General features: G+C 45.8%; 1 protein-coding gene across 4 annotated transcripts in view; it reads right to left on the reverse strand.

Moving 5' to 3' along the window:
- The window catches only part of CELSR3 (cadherin EGF LAG seven-pass G-type receptor 3), a 129,013-nt gene that overhangs the window by 64,737 nt on the left and 39,522 nt on the right, over positions 1 to 24,754 (reverse strand). For all 4 annotated transcript variants that reach the window (XR_008317480.1, XR_008317481.1, XM_053301697.1 and 1 more), the window contains exons 2-4: positions 19,804 to 20,436; positions 3,145 to 3,367; positions 2,080 to 2,195 (exon numbers count right to left, since the gene is read on the reverse strand). Coding sequence is in view for 2 of the 4 variants with exons in the window: in XM_053301697.1 (XP_053157672.1) it covers positions 2,080 to 2,195; positions 3,145 to 3,367; positions 19,804 to 20,436 (972 nt within the window). In the remaining 2 variants the exon portion in view is untranslated. The remainder of the gene's footprint in view (positions 1 to 2,079; positions 2,196 to 3,144; positions 3,368 to 19,803; positions 20,437 to 24,754) is intronic.

Below are 24,754 nucleotides of genomic sequence, written 5' to 3' on the forward strand. Positions count from 1 at the left end.
TCTGGAGCAGGAGAATCAAAAAGCATTTTGAAGCTCTGGAACTAAGAAATCACTTTCAGTATCTTTTCCAGCAGGGCGGCTCTAAGTATCCCATGGAAGACAACTACAGCGAGATACGTTAGGTGAGGAGGTAGACCTTCAACCCTATCAGGGCAGAGGTTACTCAACCACCGCCTGCAGGAAGAGGAGAAGCGTGGTGGTGGTAGGTGGCGCCCTATTGAGAGGAACAGAAGTGGGCATGTGCTGACTGGACCCGAGGTAGCTTGTGCAATGTGCCATTGCTCCAGAGTGTGATAAGAGCAGTTCAACAATGGAGCCAATGGCCTAGAGTGGTGGTGGTGGTGATGGTGGGCTCTCCCTCACACAAGGTCTTCAAGCAAAGGCAAAAGATGCTTAAGTCTGAGGAATGAATAATTGGTGGATTTTATTACTACTTTTTATGTTTTACAAATTAGGATTACTTTTTAATACTATTTGGTATATGTTGACTGCTTTTAATTCTGTATTCTGCCTCTATTTAAACTTTAAAGAAAGGCACAAGAAACACACAGTTATTTCTTAAAAAAAAAATAAGCAAATAAGCAAAGCTACAGAAGCCAAACATCATAGTACTGAATCTAATTTTTTTTTCCTGCAGCTAAGCAAGCAAGAAAACTGTCATGCTTGGTTTTTTATTTGACGTGCAGCCCTCCTTCACACACTGGTTATCACTCTGGATACTTTTAGAACCCTGAAGGCAACAGCCATTTCCTTTGGTTAGAATATTTAGGACATTTTACATCTGATCACTGTCTCTGAGGATAAAAAGGCTTTATAGTTTTGGACAGAACTAGAGGAATAAGGGATGTGGTTCAGGGTCTTGTTATATCACACAAGACGATGGCTTTTAACCACAGCTTAAAACAGAATATGGTTTCCCACTGATGCAGGTCTATCATTCATCTCGACACTAAAAGCATGCTAAAATAGTCCTTGGAGATATAATCTAATTTGACTGTTTGTGACCTTTAGACCCAACATGGTATGAACTCGTACATATACACAGGCACAAACATTGCTGCGCATACAAATGTGCTTTTTATAGTCACAGCCCTCAATGTTTCATGCTTCTTCAAGCCCACACATGCACATAGACTATGCCTATACATATCAATGTGCCCTAATAACTTCCCAGTTCATGCTATCACACTCAATAACATTGCCCTAGGCAAAGCACCCCCCAGTACTTTTCATACACACCGCCCTCTCAGTATTAATGGCTGCCGCCCTCTCAGTATTAATGGCTGCTATACGTGTTGCATACACAGTGCTGTATAGAAACCCAGGCCTCAGATTCATTTCACCTGACCCCTGAAACGAACATGCAAACATGGGCATCAATAGAGAGAGAAATACACTAACTCATGGAAAGACTCATATAGCCAAGTCTCTCTTCAGGCTGGATTGAGGGCATACCAGGAGCCTAAGCCTGAATCCTGTCCTAGGGCTCCACACTTCTCTGCAGGACTGCTGGCAAAATCTTCTTAACCTGGCATGCTACTTGTGTTCAGCCTCCTTCCCAGGAGTGCAACCCCCGGCCAGGTATAGCCCCTCTGAACTCTTGGGTCCACCCCAATCAGTTCACTTGTGCTCTGCTGTCTGCAGCCCTGGATCTCTGTTTTCCCCTCTGCCAACATCCCAGTAAAGCTCACACAAAAACAGAGAAAAGATATGAACACAATCCATGCCCCCACCCCGCAGAATAGCATAGAACAGAATAGTTGATTCCTCTTGCTGGCCAGGCAACCAATCTCCTATGTTTTCCTATCATTGGAAATTTAGCCACCATTTGTGATAAAGGAGGCAGGACCACGTTGTGATTGGCAGGGAACTTTAATGGATCCCAAGTGGACCCACCCACGACACCAGAAGATTTTTCAAATAATAACTCTTCAGTTCGACTAGGGCCATATTCTATAGCTTATTTAACATAATAGGCAGTCTGGTGCAATGAGTCCCTTTCATATGCAGCTGCATTCCAGGTTGCCCCTTCTGGGGAACCTTTTGTGAGGGTATGATATTCCCACCTAGCACACCCACCTGTAGAGTACTTCAGCTGGACTTGCCCATCCACAATCTCCACAGCCAAGAAGTCGTGCTTCTCATTCAGGCGCCCATTGTAAATTAGGAGGCCGCTGTGCTCTAAGGTGGCAAATCTAAGACAAGGAACACAGTGTAGAAGTAGGGAAAGGATAAACTTTTCCACACATGATTACTGAGAATAGGCAAACCACCACATTCTAGCAGAGGCATGGCCTGGAATGAATGACAAATTCCCTGGGGCAATACTTTCCTGGAACTCACTAATCTGGTGCAATCACTTGAAGAATGTGTCGCTGTTGCAGGAATATTTAGCTTTTAAGAGCCATTCATCAATAAAAAGTAGGTTTGCAATTCTTCCCCCACCCCCCACCCGGAGCATTTCCAGACAGGGCTTTTAGCTCACTTCTCCTCCAAAATCAAGGGTGTGCGTTCACATATCAGCCAGATTTACTTTGGTGTCACTGCGAGCTATCGGGGAGCACTTCACATATGATTCAGGGTTTTCACTGCAGGTTAGAGTGTAGGCTGATTTACATCTGGGGTTAAAAATATCCACTCTTTGCATTGGTTTTTTGGGGCAAATTCGAACAAGCAGTAAAGCCTTGCAATAAACCCGCGGTAAATCCTGCTGTCTGAAAATGTTCCTGGCAGAACTTCAACAGCTTCTGTGACAGGCACATTCAATAGGTAAAGCCTAACACAGCACCCCATGCCAGCTAAAGCTGCACCTATTGAATTTCTAATTGTCAAAAATACAACCCCTTCTGCATAGGAGGCCTGCCACGAAAAGAAGAAGAAGAAGTGGTTGGCAATCCTGATAAAAAGGGGATATTCTGTTTGTCCCTGCTGGATACACATCCAAGAAGGAGGTATTTGGGAAGAATTAATTTTTGAGGCAGCCCAGCCCAGGACAAAAGAGAAACCCAGAAAGGGAGGGCAGCTTCATTTTGAATAGCAGAGGCCCTTCCACGACAGCAGAACTGAAGATGATGTCACCAAGATGTCCGTGAAAATGGCAGATTTGCTAGCCGTTGTTACAAGGCTGTTAGTCCAAGCACTTACGAGAGGGAGAGGGTGAGGTGGAATCTCTGGCGCAGTCCCCGGAACATGACAAAAGATTTGGGGGGGAAGGAGCGTGTAGATACTTCACAGTAGGGCTTTTCAAAGCCTCCTGGTGGGCACTGGCACTGGAAGCCACCATCAGCAGAGTTGGTACAGGTGCCTCCATTCCGACATACCCCAGGGACACAGCGCCCTGCCTGACTGTCCACCTCACAATTGTCACCTATGGCAAAGAAGCAGAAAAAGGGAAATCAGGGACTTCTGGGAATGGAAGAGAAACAATGTTTGGAGAGAACACCAACAAGCACTGAGAAAAAATATTGCTGTGACAGGAGATGCAACATGTCACCCTCAAAAAGGCTGGTGGTACTGCAGTAAGGTCAGCTAGCTACAGCATCCCCCAGTCTGGTGACCACCCTTTCTTCCTAAATATGACCAACAAGCAAATGTCCTATATCATCCTAGAAGCACCCTAGACTGTCCATTTCTGCATGAATATACATCAGGGAGAACCATTAAGTCCCCCAAGTACGGCTTGCTTTATCTCAAAGGGTTGGGTTTCATCACCTTAGGGTGCTAGTGTCAACCCTTCCAGATTGAGCTGAAGTCTAGATGAGCTGGCATTGATATTTTGTTGACTACTGAAAGCAATATAGAAAATTTTAATGACTTGATATTGTGAAAATTATTGAGAGAATACTGGGAGGCAGGAATCTCCTAGAATAACTTCCAAGGAGTTGAAAACCCTACATTGTCCTGAAAACGATGAATCTCTCAGAACAGCTGAGGGGATACTTTTGATGAGCTCTAAATAAACATCACCTGTAAGCCAATACTGAAAGAATAATAGTAATGGTAATAATAATGTTGTTTGTTAGCTGCCCCATAATACTGTTTTTAAATTTGTTTTTATATTGTTTTAAGCCAATGGTTTTAAATGGTTGTTTGTGTTTTTGATTGTTGTACACTGTCCAGAGCCTTTGGATAGATAGGATGGTACAGAAATGCAACAAACAAACAAACAAACAAATGTTCTCTGGGAGGCTCACAATAGAACGGAGTAAAATCATTATACTTAATTATCTTAGCCAGCCACCAGCCATGCGTAGGGATGTGGCAAGGCTATGAGTGCCGGCGAGGGAGGCACCTGATTGGCTGGGTGCCCACTGGCTACTGTTGGCAGTGAGGAGAAGCAGGTGAGGCGATGGGCCCAGCCACATTGGGGAGGCGGCGGCGGCGGGCCTGGCCTTGGGGGTGGGGAGATGGCAGTGGCTGACCCAGCAGAGGGGGTGGGGAGATGGCAGCTGCGGCAGCCGGCCCGGTCACAGGGAGATGGTGGCTGTGGGGGCCACGGTGGGGAGGCAGCAGCGGGCCAGCCGCCAGGGTGAGGAGGCGGTGGCAGAAGGAGAGGGGCCGGGCTGGCTTAAAAGCCGGCCAGAAACGGGGCGAGGGGGAGCAGGCCGGGCAGGCATCAGAGACACCCGGGGGGAGAGGGTGCAGATGTTCTGCGCTGGGTCTGCTAGTATACAATTAAAACACATTAAAATTACAATAAAATACAAAAATATAAAATACACAAACATTTTTAAAAACTTATTCGAAACCTATTTTAAAAGGCCTGAGTAAACAGAAAGGTCTTCACCTTGCATCTAAAAGAAGAAAGTGATGATGCCAGGAGAGCCTTAGTGGGGAAAAGGTAAAGGTCAAGTGTGTTGTCAAGTCGATTTTGACTCCTGGCACCCACAGAGCCTTGTGGTTGTCTTTGGTAGAATACAGGAGGGGTTTATCATTGCCTCCTCCTGTGCACTATGAGTGGATGCCTTTCAGTATCTTCCTATATCACTGTTGCCTGATATAGGTGTTTCCCATAGTCTGGGGAACATACCAGCAGGGATTCGAACCGGCAACCTTCTGCTTGTTAGTTAAGCATTTCCCCGCTGTGCCACTTAAGGTGGTCTCACTGGGGTGCCATTCCATATATGGGGTGCCACCATCAAAAAGTTCTTCTCTCTAGTAGCCACCTCCCTCACCTCAATTGGTGGGGGCACTTGGAGCAGGGCCTCTGAAAAAGATTTCAAGGTTCAGGTTGGGATATGTGGGCAAGGCGCTATCTCAGGTAACCTGGTCCCAAGCCATTTAGGGCTTTAAAGGCTAAAACCAGCACTTTGAAATGGGCCCAGAAATGGACTGGGAGGCAGAGCAGCTGACAAAGCACTGGCATATGATCAAAATGCCTAGCCCCAGTTAATAATCTTGTGGCCCTACTTTGAACAACCTGCAAACCAACTGCGAACTGCAGGCCATTTTCAAAGGCAACACCACATACAATGCCCTGCAGTGATCTAAATGGGAGGTTACCAAAGCATGGGTAACTGTGGCCAAGCAATCGGCATTCAGGTAAGGTCTCAGCTGGCATATCAGCCAAAGTTGATCCAAAACACAAAGGTCACTTTAGTTGCTAGTGACAGTGCTGGATCAATAATGACCTGTGAACCTGGTCTTTTAGGGGGAGTGCAGCCCCTAGAACAAACTGAAAGGTCCTTCAAAGGAATTCCTCTATATTTACGGCAAACCTGTGCACATGTCACTGGCCTCAGGGCTCTGCCTATCAGCCAAAGCTACATTCCCAAGGGAGAGAAATTATGTCAGGAGCCTCCTGTCAATTCCTTAAGGCCTTCCAAGACCCGCAGAGCCCTCACTAACCCATTACTGTCTTACAGCACTTCCTAACCTTTGGAGGAAAGAAGCCATTAACCTTGAATGCTCCCCAGAGACTGTGGAGGATGCCCTCCTCCAACCGAACAGGAGATGCAAGAGCAGGGGCCCTCTCCTGTCATCTCAGACACCAACATTAAAAAGAAGATGCCTTTTCATGTATGAGTTTGTGCTTGTATTCTTGGGGAAATTTTCTCAGGGTAAGAAGGGCCTAAAGGTCTATACAGATGTGTCAAATTATCTCAGAGCCTCCCTCGTCCACCCAGGCTTCAGGGGAGGAGAGATGCTCTGTCTTCCTCTGATGTGTCTTCCTTGAAGGGAAGAGAGCTTATCTATCCAAAAATGGAACCGTGGAAGTATCATGATGATTGTGGTGTGTGGATCAGCCCTAAATGCAGCTTCTAGAAGATCGGTTGTACACATATTGTTGTTTGTTCAAATGGCCACCTGGTGTCACTATCTCCTATTCAGTAATTTTGATACCTGAAGCAAAGCCATCACAATTCACTTGTGCTTTCTTTCTGACAAGCTGAACCCTTCACTGTCACTACCAATACAGGGACTGTCAGACTGCTAGAGTTTATCCTTGGCTGCCTAAGAATTCAGAGTAGTGGAAAAGGATTCTTTCTTCCTCATAGTGATGCATCAGTGTACAGGACACTACAGCTCTTTGACACGACTGAGAATAAATTCCTTCTTCAGAAGGCTCATACTTTACACAGCATGCTAGGTGTGTCTCCATCTGCTTCTTTGGTCCTCCAAAGCATTTTTTTAGCCCTCCTTAATCAAAACTGGATTGTGCCTCCCAAAACTGACAGAAGGGAAGGGCAAGGGACTACCTCAGATCCACATAAGCTAGTAAGGATACATCCAACAGATAAAGCAAGGAGGGTTCTCTGGACTCATCTCTGGTAGGAAGCCAAACACAGATCTGGATCCAGCAGGGTAAGGGGAAGGGGAAGCTATTGGATCCAGCTGGGTGAACTTCACTACCTGCTAGACTGTGACTAGGAAAGACGTAGTTGGATAGAAACAAGGGTTGCTCCAGAGTGGGGGCGGGTGCTCCGCAGACAAATGGCTTGGCCCTTCACCTGCTCCCCATTTCTATTTCAGAAATCTAATGTGTGGGACACAGCTTGCCCACTCATAAATGCACTTTGTCCTTTCTGTGCCCCCCCCCCCTTTTTCCCCTGGTGCCACCACTGGGTAGAAAACCCCCAAGGGCTTTCCCTTTCCTGTTATCTACAGAAGAAGGAAGTGACTTTTTAAGAGCTAGATATGGAGAGAAGGCTGGATGGATCCACGGAGCATGTTGGGTCTATAATTTGTTGAAAGGGGCTGAGAAAGGGACTCCAGTGGAACAGCTGCTGGGAAAGAGGCCCCATAAATTGGGGGCCCCAGCACAGCTATTCATGGAGAACCAAATACTGGTAGTGCTGTACATAGACAGTGGTGCACCTAGGTAATTTTGGAGCCTGGACCTAGAGGCCTTTGGAGCGCCCCCCCCCCCCCCGCGCATAAGTTAAGCATCCTCCTCCTACACACACACACACACACACACACACACACACACTGTTTTTAACATGTGAGTTCTTGAGTGCACAAACAGCATCTGAACTCACAATAAAGTAATAATCTAAAACAAGGGTATTTAGGCAAATATGCATAAGCAGAAACATTTCAACATGCAACCTAATATATTTCCCATCCCATATATTTCTTTACTCACTCCCCACTCTTTCTCTAAAGGATCCAATATTTAAGCAACTGAATTTGCAAGAATGTAAAAATGTACAAAGACTCTTCATGCAGATATACATTAGCAGAAACATTCCAACATCTAACTTGACATCGTCCAGCCACCACAACACCCAGGGCAAATTAAAGAGGATTTGGGGGGCCCAAAGAGGTGTGGGGGCCCTGGACTTCAGCCCAGAAGTCCTAGGGGAAGAGCGCATCTGCACGTAGATTCCTGCTACATGCAGTTGCCACAGCTGTCCATCTTACCTATTCATATTCACTCACTCTTTTAGTTTTAAGCCACTGTTTAGCAGTTTTCTTCTGAATATACTGTAACAGAAGGTGGCAGTGCTGGCCTTATTTGCCCCCAGGACTGCTCCTGAGGGAAACAGATGTTTGTGGAGAGGCTCTCCCTGAAAACAGAGAATGTTCTGGAAGGCCTGCATGGTAAGAGTTACAAAAAGAGCTGCCCTTGGTTGACAAAACTTCTGTTCTACCAACTAGGTCATTGTCACCTCTGAGAAATAATCTGCTTGGCTGAGCTGTGGAAGTAAGCAAAAAAATTACATAACAATACCATAATAAAAGCCACCTCAAGTGGCACAGCAGGGAAATGCTTGACTAACCAGCAGAAGGTTGCTGGTTTGAATCTCCTCTGGTATGTTTCCCAGACTATAGGAAACACCAATATCGGGCAGCAGCTATTCAAAGGCACACTTTACCTTTACCATAATAAAGGTAATCATAGAGCAGTGTTTCCCAACTAGGGCTGCCAGTGTTTTTAATAACTGTTGCTGCTCCTATGCCTTTAACTGCAGCTTCGATCTGCAGGCAATGCAGGTGATAACATTTACCTCCCTGCCACAAAAAGTGCCACCCACTGATTTTTGCAGATCAAACTGCTGTTGAAGACACAGGAGCCATCTCTGCCATTTATTTCTGGTTAATTGCCAACCTTGCTCAAGGATGAGAAAATCTGCACTTTCCAAAATTCCCTCTTTCACAGAACGATTTAAATGCACAAGAACCCTGACCTCCATCATATCTGGCCACCACGTTTGCAGATGGCTTTCCTTCATCAGCCCTCTCCTCCCTTTCACTCCCTTCCTGCCACAGATCAAACGTAAGTGCACCTTTCAAAGAGTGAGCTGCCATCTCTTTAAATCTAGGAAGAAGTAACAGTGGTGCTCTATGTAGCTTTCCCCCTGGGGAACCTGAGGCATTTCCCATTGTCTCTGAAATTAAAGTGCCCTCCCTTTGATGAGATCAGTAATGATTTCTCCAGTCTGATGCCAAGGGGTGGGGGGCAGGGAGCGAGGGTGGGAGCAGAAGCCACATATAATCTGTTCCAAATGGAAGGACAGAAACTCCCTCTTTTGCAAAAGATTCATAGCCTTCAAACATCCATTGCATCAGCTGGTGCTGTCCGGGTACCTCTTGCTTGCTCTCTCTTCTTTGTTTATATCATATCAATGGACCCTTCCTCTGTCTTGGCAAGGGCCAAAGCTACCAAGCTCTTCCCCACAACACTCACAAGGTTAACTGGCTCCAAAGTGCCCTGTCTCCTGTATTCACCCCAGCTGCAAGTGATTCAGGCTGGAACATCTGCCCAAGTTAAGGCTTGCTCACATGGGACATCCAAGGATTGCCAGGTCACAACCCAGCGATACTGGGTCTGCCTCTAAAATACTGAGGAAGGGGAGGGATAGGGATCAGGGAAGCCTGAGTTCAAATCCCCATTCAGCCATGAAACTCACTAGGTGACCTTGGGCTGTCACTTATCTCTCAGCCTAAACCTACCTCATAGGGTGGTTGTGAGCATAAACATAACCATTTACACAGCTCTGGGCTCCTTGGATAAACAGCAGGATATAAAAGTTAAAAAATTGTAAAATGTAAAATACAGCTGTTATCGCTCTGGACACCCCTGATCCATCCATCCAGCCTCTGGTGGGATCAGGCAAACCGCTCAGGAGATCAGACAGGGTGGGAAGAACCTATGACCCAGACACTGGATGGACTCCCAAACAGGAGAACCAGGGGGACCCAAGCCAGTAGCCCCACCACGACCTGAGGTCACAGCCCTACCATCATCCTCCAACTTGAAGGAGTCCCCTAAGGGCTTACGAGCAGCTTGTATGGGTGGAGTGGGGGATGGGGGGTGGCTGCCTTGTTTTGCTTTGCTCGCCCCATCACTGTGTTAACCCCTGGTGCGCGGGTTGCTCATTCACTCAGGTTGGGGAATCAGAGAATGAGCAACCCGTGTGTCTGGGATTAACACAGTGGCAAGGAAGGTAACACAGAACAAAGCAGCCAGGGTGGAAAGAGGTGAGTGGGAATGAGCCGTACCTGCAGTTCATTTATTTCCCTTTCCCCGCCCCCCCCCCATACAGGCCTCTACTGCCTACCAGTATTAGCACAAACATCCCCACCAGGATCACCAGAACATCCTCCAAGATCACCAGAACCAGCACTTACAAAATCAGACAAGGCCCCTTTAAGAAACAGACCTTCATCCAGGGAAGGGGGTGGAGCCAAACCATTCTACCTGGGCAGCAGCCTTAAAAGCCTGTTCTGGATGGGATTATGCTACCCCTGAAAGATCAGGTACATAGTTTGGGAGGGCTCCTGGACGCAAAGCTCTCCCTCGTTTCTCAGGTTGAGGCCGTGGCCAGGAGCGCTTTTTATCAGCTTCGGCTGATATGTCAGCTACGTCCATTTCTAGAGGTGAATGACCTTAAAACAGTGGTACATATAATGGCTCCATGCTTGACTACTGTAATGCACTTTATGTGGTGCTGCCTTTGCATGTAGTCTGGAAACTACAATTGGTACAGAATGTAGCAGCCAGACTGATCTCTGGGACAACGCGAAGGGATCACATAACACTGTTTAAAAGAACTGCACTGGCTGCCAATATGTTTCCGGGTGAAATATGAAGTGCTGGTTATTACCTATAAAGCCCTTAACAGCTTGGGTCCAGGCTATTTAAGAGAGTGCCTCTTTTGTCATAATCCCTGCCACCTGATCTTCTGGAGAGGTTTGGTTATGGTTGCCACTGGCTCGTTTGGTGGCGACCCAGGACCAGGCTTTCTCTGTGGCTGCCCCAGGGCTTTGGAATATGCTCCCTACTGCAATAAGAGCATCTCCTTCTCTGTTTGTTTTCAGGAAGCCCCTCAAGACTCTCCTGTTTTTGCAGGCTGTTAATTAGAATTAATTTTAATAATTTTAATAATTTGTTTTAATAACTATTTTATTATATTGTGTCCTGTATTTTAATCTGTGACTTTTAAATATTTTAAATTTTGTACACTGCCTAGAGATGTACATATCAGGCAGTAAAAAAAAATATGATAAATAAATAAATAAATAAAAGCCAGCAGTCTGCCCTAAAAAGTTGCTGGAGTAGCATTTTATTAATGTTGCCTTTCCCAGTCCCTGTGATCCTGCTTGGTGCTAACTGAGGTCCTGGTTCTTGAAACTGTCCAAGGTCAGGGGTGCTCCTCGATGCCTGCCTTGGTGGAGATTTTTCCTCATGTAAAGAGGAAAACCTGCTGAAATTCCCCAATACCCAAGCTTACCTCAACTAATGTACCAGAGCCCTTAGTCCAGAAGCCAAATCCATTGATTCATGGACTTTAAAGCCCTAAACCATTTGGGTGCTGGACCACCCGCTCGCAAGGGTTTCTGCCCGTTGGACAAGATCATCAAAGGGGGCTCTAATCTGTGTGCAGACGGTGAAAGAGGCTGGGCTGTCGAGCATGTGGGGCAGGGCCTTCTCAGTCATTGCCCCCAGGCTTTGGAATGCTCTCCCAGCTGGCATTCGCTCCTCATCTTCCACCTCAGGTTTTTAGAAAACAAGCAAAGATGTGGCTCTTCACACAGGCTTTTAAATTAGATTAGTGGGGTGGGGTTTTTTTACAAACTTTTTTTACTGCTGTTGCTCTGGGTTTTATGTATGATTGTTTCATAGAGGTTTTAAAATTCTTCAATAGATTATTTTAATATTTATATTAATAGCTCTATTTTTGGTATTTTAATTCTGTATTTTAACTATATAGCATTGTAAACCACATTGAGATCATTTTAATGAAAAGCAGTATATAAATTGAATAAATAAATAAAAATGTGCCTGAGCCCAAAAGATATGACAACTGTTCCTTATGTATATTTTAAAACATGGCTGTAATTAAAAATGTATTTGCACAAACTGGTACATTTCACTGGAAAATGTACTTTTACAGTTATGGTGAGAACAATTGGGAAATATTGCATCTAATTAGTTCCATTGCTAAATCAACAGGTTACTCACCTATAACTTTGGTTCTTCTAGTGGTCATCAGTACTTCTACACACATGGGCTATGCGCCTCCGCAGAGACCTCGCTGGACTCTAGCAAGCTCAATTCTCCTGCTTTCGGCGGAAAGCCCACCTCCAGCTGCTTATGCGGCTGCGCCACTCCTCATCCCTTCAGTTTAGGAGTCCAGCTTCAGTGAATCCCGCGGGGAGGACGGGAGGGCGTGTAGAAATACAGATGACTACTAGAAGAACTAAAGTTACAGGTGAGTAACCTGTTGTTCTTTGACGAGGTCTCTGTCTTCTACACAAATGGGTGCATAACAAGCTAGCTCCCAAGGAGGAGGGAAGAACAGAAGCAACATAATCTGTCAGAATTTTAATTTCAGAACAAATACATCAACTGAAAATGGATTGCAGGACACTCCTGTCAAATACAGCATCATTCTGTGCCCTGGTATCAATTGCATAATGGCAGATAAAGGAATGGGGCGAAGCCCAAATAGCTGCCTGACATATAGCATCCAATGTATGTATTGTATTTTTGTATGTATTTTTACATTTCTATCCCGCTCTTCCTCCAAGGAGCCCAGAGCGGTGTACTACATACTTGAGTTTCTCTTTCACAACAATCCTGTGAAGTAGGCTAAGCTGAGAGAGAAGTGACTGGCCCAGAGTCACCCAGCTATATCATGGCTGAATGAGAATTTGAACTCAGGACTCCCCGGTCCTAGTCCAGCACTCTAACCACTGCACCACACTGGCTCTCAATGGGGCCACAGAGGCTGCCACAGACATAACAGAGTGTGCCTTAACCATAGCAGGCAACTGCTTATGAGCCAATTGATAACAAAGTTCAATTGTGGAAACTATCCACCGAGACATGGACTGGGCCGAAACTTGGAGACCTTTACGTGGCCCATCGTACAAAACAAACAAGGAAGGAGAAAAAACAACAAGGGGATAGCTGGATCCTACTCGTTGTCGAGCTGCAGACTCCATGATGTTCACTAAAGGGCGGACGAAGAAAGACTGAGGGGATGAGGAGTGGTGCAGCTGCATATAGCGGCTGGGGGCGGGGTTCCTGCCCAAAGCAGGAGAATTGAGCTTGTTAGATTCCGATGAGGTCTCTGCGCAGGAACATAGCCCATTTGTGTAGAAGACAGAGACCACATCGAAGAACTTATATTACAAAGACTGAACCAAGTACTAGAAAACCTTGTAATATGTATTAAAAGCTTATTCTGATACTGCTAGCAAGACACAAAGCATATTGTGTTCATTTATAGGCATTCTTGATCACTATCATCATCTTCTGACACATTAGAGCTGACAAATCTGTCTCATGAATTTTTCACATCCTAGGCATTGCTGTCACCATCTTCATCTGGGTTGTTGTCATGTTCCATTAACTGTTAGGTCTCAGACACATAGATAAATGGACCTGCCTCCGGATTAACCTGTTCTGTTTTGCATCTGAGCCCTATTCAAATGCTTGCATGTGTATATATTGTATGTGTACACAGTTGCCAGTACACATGTACATGTTTTTGTTTGAATGACCGTATAAGATTTAATTTTAAAAGTGAATCTGGGAACAGGCCATCTCAACTGCAGAGTACAGATAGCAAATATACTTCTGTGTGTACTGTATGTTGAACTTAATGTGTGAATAACTGTATGTGTGTTCAGATCTGTACATGAGTACACAATACACAGATTGTACATGCATTGAATATAATGTCTGAATAGGGTTCTAGTCATCCTCTGTTCATGTGAATAGCCAGCTAGACATAAACACAGGGATTCTGATGGCACCTCCTTCAACTTCCCTCTGCTCATTCCCATTCTTCCATGGGGCAGTCTTAGCTCACTGGAGAGCTGCTTCCTAGGAGAAGGGGCAGTAACCAGCTCTGTATCTCAATTCTGTCCACCCGGATAAGAGTAAGGGGAGATGCCAGGAAGTGACAGGGAAGCAAGCACATTAACTCCCCTCCTAATATGTGCTCACATGTCAAACCCTTTGCGTTAATTACCATTGACTCTGCTTATCTCTTCGCCAGCTGGGTGCAGGGACACCTCTTGCACTCCTTTCAACCACAGCCGCAGCCTCACGGCTGTCTTGACAAGGAAGGTGCAGGCGGCCTAGGCCCAAGAAGCCACTAACTCATTCGTGATGGCAGGTGGCAGATTGTCTTGCCTTCATCCTGCCAAGCGTTGCCTTTATGACCAGGCAATGATCATAAAGAGTTTTCTCAATTCTTTGTCTGGTGAAGATGTGGAGCCAGCGTGGTGTAGTGGCTAGAGTGCCGGACTAGGACCGGGGAGACCCGAGTTCAAATCCCCATTCAGCCATGATACTTGCTGGGTGACTCTGGGCCAGTCACTCTCTCTCAGCCTAACCTACTTCACAGGGTTGTTGTGAGGAGAAACCTAAGTATGTAGTACACCACTCTGGGCTCCTTGGAGGAAGAGCGGGATATAAAATGTAAAAAAATAATAATAAATAAATCAATAAATCAAGGCAGTGTGAGGCTTGGCATGGACCATGCTGGGTGAATCTGGATTAAGGTTCTGTTTTGCTCACATACACATCTATGGCAAAACACACACCACCCTGCTTGCACATTTACTTGGGAGTGAGTCCTATTAGCTCAGGAGGCCTTACTTCTGGAGGAACATGCTTCAGCTCAGGCTGTCATTTTGTGCACAATTAGGCTGACTAAATCTTATTGGTCAATGGAACTGAAGCAGTTGAACTGTCTGCAGGCTGCAATTCTGTGCACACTAACTTGGGAATAAGCCACAAGGGGCTTACATCCTAATAGGCATAAGATCATGATGCACATTGGTGATCTGCACGCTTTCCAAAACTTGGTCGTCAAAAGGATTCCTAATGTATGTATTAATAACTCCCTCCATCTTCCTTCATATTGTTCAGGATGGCTCAGATATGCTTACCACAATTACTGCTCATAGAACCTGATGCAATGGACAGAAAAGCTTAGGACCAGGATACCCAAAGGTCACCTCTCTCCGTATCAGACTGCCCAGGCATTAAGATCAGTCCAAGAATCTATGAGAGGTGAGGTGAGGTGAGTGGGGACCTGTGAAAGGGCCTTCTCTGGAGTTGCACCCAGCCTGTGGAATGCCCTCCATAGGAATGTTCTCCTGGTGCTGAGTTTGTGTTCTTTTTGGTACCAGGTGAAGACCTTTTTGTTTCCCCAGGCCTTTTAGTTTGCTTTCTTTTTGTTGGCTTTTATATTGCTTTTCTGCTGCGGAGTCCATTTTACTGTATGGTTTATTTTTCTTTTAATGATTGCCAAGTGGCCTGAGAAGTTTTTAACATGAAAGGTAAGATTTAAAAATACGTTAACTAAGTGTATTTGATTAGATCCTGGGAGCTTTGGGTACAAATCCCTGCTCTGCCACGAAGTTCACAAATTATTCTTGAGCAAGACACAAACCCTCAATGTAACTAACCTCACAGGGTTGCCGTGAGGATAACATGGGAGTAATACCCACATATGCCATCATGAGCTCCTTAGAAGAAAAGGGCACAGATAATACATGTGATACTGATTTACCAAAGCTATCCAGTGAGTTTCACAACAGAGCAGGGATTTTAACTTGGGGTTCCTGCAACCAACAGTATAGCTGCTATACCATATTGACTCTCATTTCTTATTACTGATCTCCTCCTTCCCCTTGTTGAGTCCAGGTCAGGACACTGCTAAGAGAACTGACTGAAGATCATCTGCCACTCTAAGCAGCATTCCAGCAGACTTTGGTCTGACATCTTGCTCCTAAAAAATTCAAAATGGAATATTGCCAACCAGGGAGTTTTGATGTACTGGTACTAAGGGGGAGGGGTGATTTTCATTGATCTTCTCTTCCCTCTGAAGCCCACTGTGACTCCCCAAAATAAGTCCCTGAGAGATGTGTGACTCTCAGGGACATATTTCCAGGTTGCAAAGAACACTTCCAGGAGGAGAGATTGGTGGAACCTCCCACCCCCACCCCTGCACAAGCAGCCACATTTTTGCACTGGGGATGCTACTTGTTGTGGCCGGGCATCCTTTCACTGCACAGACACAGTGCAGTCAGGATGCTGGACCTTGTGTTTCTTGCAGCAATAATAATGTGTGGTGCTTCACAGAGAATAGCTCTCATCTCTGATGGCCAGCATCCCCTGCAACACAATCCAGATGCCTACAATATCTAATTTGGTGCACTAAGCTCTTGCTATGACTCATAACAATCTCCCTCTTCCATTGTCCTACTCAACAATGTCTCCCTGTGTTTAGACTTATACTTCTTAATGCTGAACAGATTGGCAAGAAGTGAAGCACTTCCAGGTGTCGCTGGAGGGAAATACAGCTGTAAAGATTTATACTACTCAGCCTGGCTGTCTCTGCAGTTAGTTATCTCTGTTCCTTCTTTCACAACCTATCCCGCCTTAAGCAGAAGGCATGCTGGGAGTTTTGAAGCAATGGTCTTTTATAGCTGCTTCCCTTATACACACAAGGAAATCTTATGTAGATTGAACTAAAGATTTATTCAGCAACAACTCCATTTTCTCCTTCACCTTTCCCTCCCGTTTCCCCCTGACTCCTCCCTTACACTCTCTACAGGATCCCAAAAGATTACTGGATAAAATACAACAAATGGTCTACATTGGCCCCTGGCAATGTACACAGACTGTGGAACATACCAAGTACTTGCTGACCACCAGTACATTTCAGTTCCATTTCACTTCAGTCTATTATAGTCAAAGACGAGCCAGACCAGCGCATTCCTTCCCAGATGGCTTCCTGCCTATTGTCTACGTGTCTAAAGAGAGATGCTAACAATAAAGGAAGTTGAGCAACTCTGCCAGGGACTGATGCATTGGCTGACTATATGAGCAAAAGACTCTGCATTGCTTATTAGTCTCAACCTAGCCGAGCGTCAGACCAGTGTCATATATTCTGATGGTTCTGTATATACAAATAAATAACAAAATCACCTGCTCACAGTAGTTCCTTAGGAATTAGATTCTTAGGCGTTAGACTAGTGGTGAAAGGCGGCAGGAGAGGATAAGTATGAAGTACTGGAAAAACATGTTGATATTCCATCTGCTTTCGTTACTGAATTGGACTTCCAGATATGCCAGATGGCAAAGGTGTGGCAGCGATGATGGCAGTGGTGGCGGCAGCAGCAGCAGCAACAAAGCAAGAACAAAGTGACAAGGAGATGAAGCAAAGCCAGATCTCCTTCGGCATTTCTGTCTTATGTCACTGGCCACTAGAGCAGGGCTCTCAGTCACACACTGTTACTAGATGCACTGTCTGGTGTTGTATGATATGCTTGTGTTGTATGTATGCTTTCCATATGCTATGTGGAAATTCACAGGATAGTCACCACTCAGGTTGCCCCCCCCCCCGCTAACTGAGCAAAAAGGCACCTTTTAAAAGTGGTGATTCTCTTTGTTGAGCAGGGGGAGAGCAACTGGCCCTATCCACCCCCAGCACAGCATCCCTCCAGTGGTTGTTGCTGGTGTCTATCTTATGTTTCTTTTTAGATTGTGAGCCCTTTGGGGGACAGGGATCCATTTTTATTTATTTTTATTTCTCTATGTAAACTGCTTGGGGGACTTTTGTTGAAAAGCGGTATTTAAACATCCATCATCATCCGTCATCATCATTTTTGCAACTCCGTTAACCAAATATAATTTGAAGCTATATAAATAATCTCTGGCACCTCTCCTGCTTCTGCATTCATCCTGTAAGATATGAACAACTGGCAGACAGACTGCATTCTGGTAAAATCCCAGTCTGCATTACAACTTCTGGAGTTCATGAATGTGATCAGGGTAAAAGTGATTCACGTGTTACATTATTAGCAGAGGAGGTGCAAATGATTGTCACATCTGCTCTTCATGCATATGACTAGTTTGCCATTACATGAGATGTGGGAGCACTACAATCAGATCTCCTAACATTTCTACTTTTAAAGCAGCTTCACCCCCAAATTGGATTGGGGCCATGGTGCTGGGGGAGCAAGGTGTAACCTGTATATTTTCTCAAGGAGGCAATTAGCAACTTCAGGCAAGTGCAATTCAGATGGGAAAACAGCACCTAAGCCCTCCCCCACCGCCATGGTCCCAGTCCAGTGCTAGGGGCATGCTTTTAAGAAAAACATAAATACTGGGAAATCTAACCATGGATTTCCTATATCTCATCTAGTTTAGTCTTCCTTGACAAGATCAAATGGCTATATAATCCACCCACTTATCTTGAAGGCTGGACCACCAAATTCATATAGTTTTTATGCCCTCCCCCTCTCCATAACTCAAGTTTCTTCCTCCTTTAGTCTATATTTTTATCCTCCTCCTCAATAAGCCTTCACCATTCCAGCCTGATTTTAGTCTGAAATCTGAAAAAAAACACCTTCAGGGCAAAGATGCTGTCACCACTACAATCTGTTTTGGCAGGATCTGAGGCTAATCATCACCTTCTCCCCCAGTTTGTTGTGTGGTACCATGAGGTACCTCTTCTGGTGACACAGGAGAGGAATTAAAACGTTCTTATTTCTTGGTAATATTAAAATAACAAGTTTTATTGGGTAAGCACCCGATTTAAAAGTGTGATGGTTATGAGGTTTCAATGTAAAGAAGCTTAGAAGCTCAGAAAGAAGTTCCAGGGTGGTGTTAAAACACTTAATTTACAATTTCCAGCAGTGTGGCTATTTTTCATACAATAAACAGCTGTGGCTCTTTCCTGATTTTCTTTCTCCACTTTGGGATTAGATATTTTCTTTCTCCGCCTTGCCTGGATATTTTGTTTCTGACCTGACTCCGTTCAGTCGGTCTTTACACAGGCAATGGCTTCTCATAGCGAGCTGTTTTACCCATTGCCTCTACTTAAGCTCCGCTTCTGGAGCTGGTTTTGTGGTAGCAAGCATGACCTGTCCCCTTAGCTAAGCAGTGTCTGCCCTGGTTGCATATGAATGGGAGACTTGATGTGTGAGCACTGTAAGATACTCCCCTTAAGGGGTGGAGCCACTCTGGGAAGAGCATTTAGGTTCCAAGTTCCCTCCCTGGCAGCATCTCCAAGATAGGGCTGAGAGAGATTCTTGCCTGCAACCTTGGAGAAGCCGCTGCCAGTCTGTGCAGACAATACTGAAGTAGATGGACCAATGGTCTGACTCAGTATATGGCAGCTTCCCAGGTTCTCCCTTCCTTGGAGAAGCCTTTCTGAATCAGTACCCTTTTTTTCCTCCAAGCCTCCAGCTCAGCCTCTCTCCCCTCTTAACCATCTGACCAACTATTCTCCAACTGATTTCTAATTGTTCTTTCTTCTCTCACTAATGGTCACCTTTCCTGCATTCCAAGCAGAGTTCCTCGGTCCTTCCTGCAGGGGTCCCATGGCTGCGGCTGCTGTCAAAACCTCTTGCACATACTCAACACATTTCTATAAACATAACTTCTAAACACATATTTACCACTATGAACACACCTAAATCACACCTTTAGAAATACCAAACCTCACCCAGCAGGGCTGCAAAAACATTTTGGAGCTCTGCCCAGAGAGTTGCTGAGCAGGCAAACACCAAGGGAGGAGAGGGTGGAGCTATTTCCACTGCTCTCTCCTCCCTCCAAAAGACTTTTGGTTTCAGAAATGTCCCTTGAGGGCCATGCAGCCTATTTCTGTGAGCCAATGAGACTTCACTTTAATCATGACTCACTTGCCTCATTGATTGTAGTGGTGTAGTTATGCACTGAGTTTCCTTGACGCAGAAGTTGGATTTTTTTTTTTGGCACGGACCCTACCTGGCCTTCGGTATGAATACAGGAGCATCTGAAAGCAGAGGTTCTTTTTTATATGGAAAACAGCTACACCTCTTTCTAGAGGACCCAGCCCTTACCTGTGAAGTGCTGGTGGCAGATGCAGGTGTAGCCCCCCTCCTTGCGGGTGCAGACGCCTCCATTACGGCATGGGTTGGAGTAGCAGAGGTTGATCTCCATCTCACAGTAGTCCCCAGTGAAGCCCTGGGGGCAGCGGCAGCGCAGGCCTGTGATGGGGTGGATGGGTCGGAAGAGGGTGGAGGGGGAGGCAATGAAGGGAGCTGAGCTGTCAAACTTGAGCACTGAGATGCACTTCATGTAGTTCTGGCAGGGCTCGCGGAGGCAAACGTTGTCGTCAAAGGGCAGCACCTCCAGCATGGAAACAGAGGTCAGGGTCATGCGTTTCATGTACAGCTGCTCCTGAAGCTCCTCTGAGCTGAAGAAGTGGCCACTACGGGGCGCCATGGCTGAAAAACTGACATTAAGCACTTGACCGCCAACATCAGTGTCGTTCTGAATGTTGAAGATGAAGACATCCTCCTTGGGTGTGGCCAGCACTGTGGCCACACCCTCTAGAAAGCTGGCGAGAAGAGGGGAGAGGAAGCGCTCCTGCCACATGTTCTCCAGGCGCACTGTGATGCTGTTAGCTAACATGTCCTCAGTGATTACAATGACTCGCAGGACACACTGGGCAGTCACGCTGTGGATCCCATCTGCAGAATGAACAGGGGAGATGTAAATAACTGGGGTTCTCAAAGTGAGTTACAGTGAACCTCTGCAAAGAAAGCAAAACAACGTGTCTCCTGTAATACAACTAACCAGTTCAAGTCCCAAGTCACACATATGGTTCTCCATCCTATTTATGGCATCTTGTTAAGGCTAAGATGAGCAACACAATGGAGACTGAACCATGATGAGGAAAGTCCACTTGGAAATGTGACTTGACTCCTAAGGGGCAGGTTGCCATACAAATCTGGTCTATTTGCAGACTGGAAGCACTGAACTGAGTGTGCTCAACCTCTATATCGGAGGAAGCAATGTGTGTCTTTCCAGATGTTGCTGAACTACAATTCGCATTACCCCCAGCCACATGTTTTTACAGCTGGGGATGATGGGACTTGAAGTTCCGCAATATCTGGAGAGCTACATGTTGCCTACTCCTGCTGAGCAATCATAAGTGGGTGGAACAGGCATAGAGAAACCTAGGCATGAAAGGGAAGGGACCTGAGTTGTTCCTCTCTGTGTAGGCAGAAAGTGCCTTCGAAGGTATGATATGAGACTCACTGGACACACGGGAAAGGGGAAGGCATGATTAGTAAGCCACTGCTATTAACTGCTGCTTCTAGAGTTCTCAAACAAGAACTGGGCCCCTCTCTCTTGCTGTTCTGTGGCCTGCAGAAAATTCTGCAAACACGTATTCTTGTGTAGAATATTGTCACCTCCTCAGAGTCTCTCAACTTGCAAGACATCTTTCAGCTCTTTAGGGCAGGGATATATTTTACGGATTCTCGGCAAGAGACTCAGGAAATGAATAGCATCATAGAAATGTTTTACAGTAACCATAAGGAATCTTGCCATTCACCTCAAATGGAGCACTCCATCTTCAGACTATTAACTCACAGGGTGTTTGTCACTTGGTCTTACACGCGCAAAGCTCTCCCCCTAATCACTTTATCTCCCTTGGGAAGATGGCTAGCTAGCCTTCTCTGCATGGGATGAGGCACAGGCTGCACTGGAGTCGCATATCCAAGCACACATAATGAGGAGCACGGAAAACAAATCTGCTCTTGCCACAAGGGCCAAGAGATACACAAAGGCCAGCTTATAGATTTATTTATTTATTACAACACTTCACAGTACCAAAAAGGAAAAGGGAAAAAAGCCATTGTTCGCCTGTTTTGGTAAATGAATCTTAACACAATCAAATCTAAAAGTCAGCCATTGCTTCTATTTCAGAGGAAAGCAAATAATCAGACTGATGTCTTAGTTCAGCAATCCTGAATTAAGACTTCAACGTATCTTCCTCCTCATGCTACGAGGTCGAGAAATGGGACTTTTTGTACACCCCAACCCAGGTGCCCCTGCAGAGGTGCTCAGCCTGGCTTTGCCGGTGCTTGAGAGAGCCAGGAATGAGACGGTGCTTTCCACTGCAGTCAGAAGCCTCCAAGGCAGATTAGTGAAAGAAGGAGCCTTGCAGTCACTCCCCATCTGAGGGCAGCCGGATTTGGGCACCTAATATTTTGGACCAGCTTCCCTTATGGAGACTTTGGCCATCCTGACCTAAGGACAAGGCGGTCAGGGTTCACCTTTTTTCAGCTGAATTCCTGAACTGGGCACTTTAGCCCTCAGTCACCCTTCCCACATTTCCTAATCTCAAAGACCAGCAAGCCAAAATTCTGTTTTGGTAAATGAATCTTAACACAACCAAATCTAAAAGTCAGCCATGGCTTCTATTTTAGCCTCTTTCCTCAGGAAATTCCATCATTTAGTAATAGCTAACCCTAAAACCCATTGTTCTCAGCTAGAAGTTTCCACAGGTGACCATTAATCTAGAAGCCCCACTCCTACACTAGCCCTCACTTCCAGAAGCATCTTCCATATAAGAACACACAGCAAAAAGCCCCAAGTGCGGAGTTTCTGGGATTCATCCCAGGGCTGTTGACCCTCTGCTGTTTCCCATCACCGCACCCCAGCTTCATCACAGAGAACCCAGATTTTCTCTTCCTTCACATCAGACAGGTTGTACAGGGAGTCCTCCCCTTCCTTCCTCTGCTCCCAGGAATTTTCCTCCCTCCCTTCCTAATCTCCTCTTCCCTTCCTGGTGTGACTGTGTGTGGCGGGGGGCAGGGTGCATACTTGTGACTTGTCAGGCTAGGTTAGAAGGTTTTTATCAGACCTAAAAGGCTCTCCTGTGGGGAGCCAAAGGGCAAAGACAGCCTCTCTTAGAACCCACCAATCAGGGACATCCATTGTCTCCACTAATTACAGGGATTACATCCATTGGCCTCCACTAATTACTAATTAGCGTCCCCACTAATTACAGGAAACTTGCTCAAACACTTCCCTTTGCTCCTTGCCTTCTCTGCCACCAGTCCCCAACAGCATCAAACTTCAATCACCCTTCATCCCTGGCAGCCTCCAACAGCACAGGGAGCAGCCTCCCTCCCCTCTTACACTTCTTGGTTCTCAGCAGCCTGGCATATGTTTGGCCGTCTAGATTCCACTTTCACTGGCAGTCGCTCTCCTCCACAGTTAAGAAAGCCATTTCTCTTTCCCCTCTCTCCTATCTACGAAGGGCTTTCCTGTCCTCCATTCTTCCTCTTTACTTTCAGTTCCTTTCTACCAATTTCTCTCTCCCTTTCCTCCCAAACTCTCCTGGTGGGGGGGCCTCCTTCAGCCCCTGCCGTCTTTCTGCTGTTTCATTCTACCTGTTCCTCCCTCTCTTTCTCCCCAAACCCTTCTGGGCGGCCCTCCTGCAGGCCCCCAAGTCTTTCTGCTTATGCTTTCTCTCTCTTTTCTTTCCCAAACTATCCTAGGGTCCCTTTCGGCAAGCCCCTAGCCTTGCTTCTGGTTCTTCTTACTGATCTCTCTTGGGGTGCTTTTCTCCCTACACTTGGATTTGCCTGCTGGTTCAGTGACCAGCTTCTCTCCCCTTGCTTCCCCTGGCTTCCTGGGGGCCCCCTCTTCTTTGCCCTTGATTCTTTCACTGAAACTGTTGCTAGTCTCTTTCCCTCTCCCGCTGCCACTCTCAAACAGATCAACCACCACCACTTCCCTGTCCCTGTCTATCACAGCCATAGCCATATATTCATAGTCACAGCAGAGGTATAGTGCTGAGTCTGGACACATGCCAATCTAAGTGTCCAAGTCATATGGGAAACTCCACATTAGTCAAGTCTCTTCACTGTATTGAATGGAATACATTTTAATTTGGACTTTTAAACCTGTGGTTGTGACTTTCCTGAGAAACTGCTTGTTTTATAACCATGTTCAAAGGTCCCACGAAAAGGGTGAAAATCACCCCTCGTAACACTTGCATACACAAGATCACACCATTGTACTCCATGTCAACTATGCCAGGAAGGATTCCAAGTGGCAGCCCTGTTCTGTACTGTCAATCATTAAAATGGATTAGATTTTTTTCTCAGTATTTCATTGGAGCAATAAAGTGCAATTTAGCAATTTAAACATATGATGTACTTGGTTTAGATGGTATGCATTTAAAGAGGCTATTTTCTTCAACAGTAAATATTATAACATGCACCGGATTGGAAAAAAATTAAATTTTATTTATTCCTAATCTTTTTTTTAATGACATCCTCCCCTTCTTGTGGCTTTAAAATTACACACAGAAAGAGCAGACAGAAGGCTGTGCCAGAAGAGTCAAAAGAAAGATAGCATACACAGGGAAGAAATTCAGCGTATAGGCGCTTATATGCCAATTCCAGAAGCCTCTGAGCCAAGATGGGTGAGCTGGAGTGCTTGGTTGCTAACACAGAAATAGATATAGTGGGCATAACAGAAACATGGTGGAACAGTGAGAACCAGTGGGGCACTGTTATCCCTGGATATAAGCTCTACAGAAAGGACAGGGAGGGGTGCCTTGGAGGTGGAGTAGCACTGTATGTTAAAGAAGGGATAGAATCTAACAAGCTAGAAAATCTAGTACAACCAGAGTCCTCCACAGAAAACCTGTGGGTGACAATACAAGGCCTGAAAGGAAATGTGCTACTGGGGACGTGCTATCGCCCTCCAGATCAAAACACTGACAATGACTGGGAGCAGGAGGAAATCAGGGAGGAGTCAAGGAGAGGCAGGGCAGTAATAATGGGTGACTTCAATTACCCACACATAGACTGGGTAAATTCACCGTCAGGTAATGACAAAGAGGTCAGATTTCTAGATACGCTGAATGTGCCCTAGAACAGTTGGTCTTGGAACCAACCACAGAAAAGGCGACCTTGGACTTAATTCTGAGTGGCACCCAGGACCTGGTGCGTGATGTCAGTGTCATCAACCCCTTAGGGAACG

Source organism: Hemicordylus capensis, chromosome 2, assembly GCF_027244095.1.
Source record: "Hemicordylus capensis ecotype Gifberg chromosome 2, rHemCap1.1.pri, whole genome shotgun sequence".
NCBI lineage: Eukaryota > Metazoa > Chordata > Lepidosauria > Squamata > Cordylidae > Hemicordylus > Hemicordylus capensis.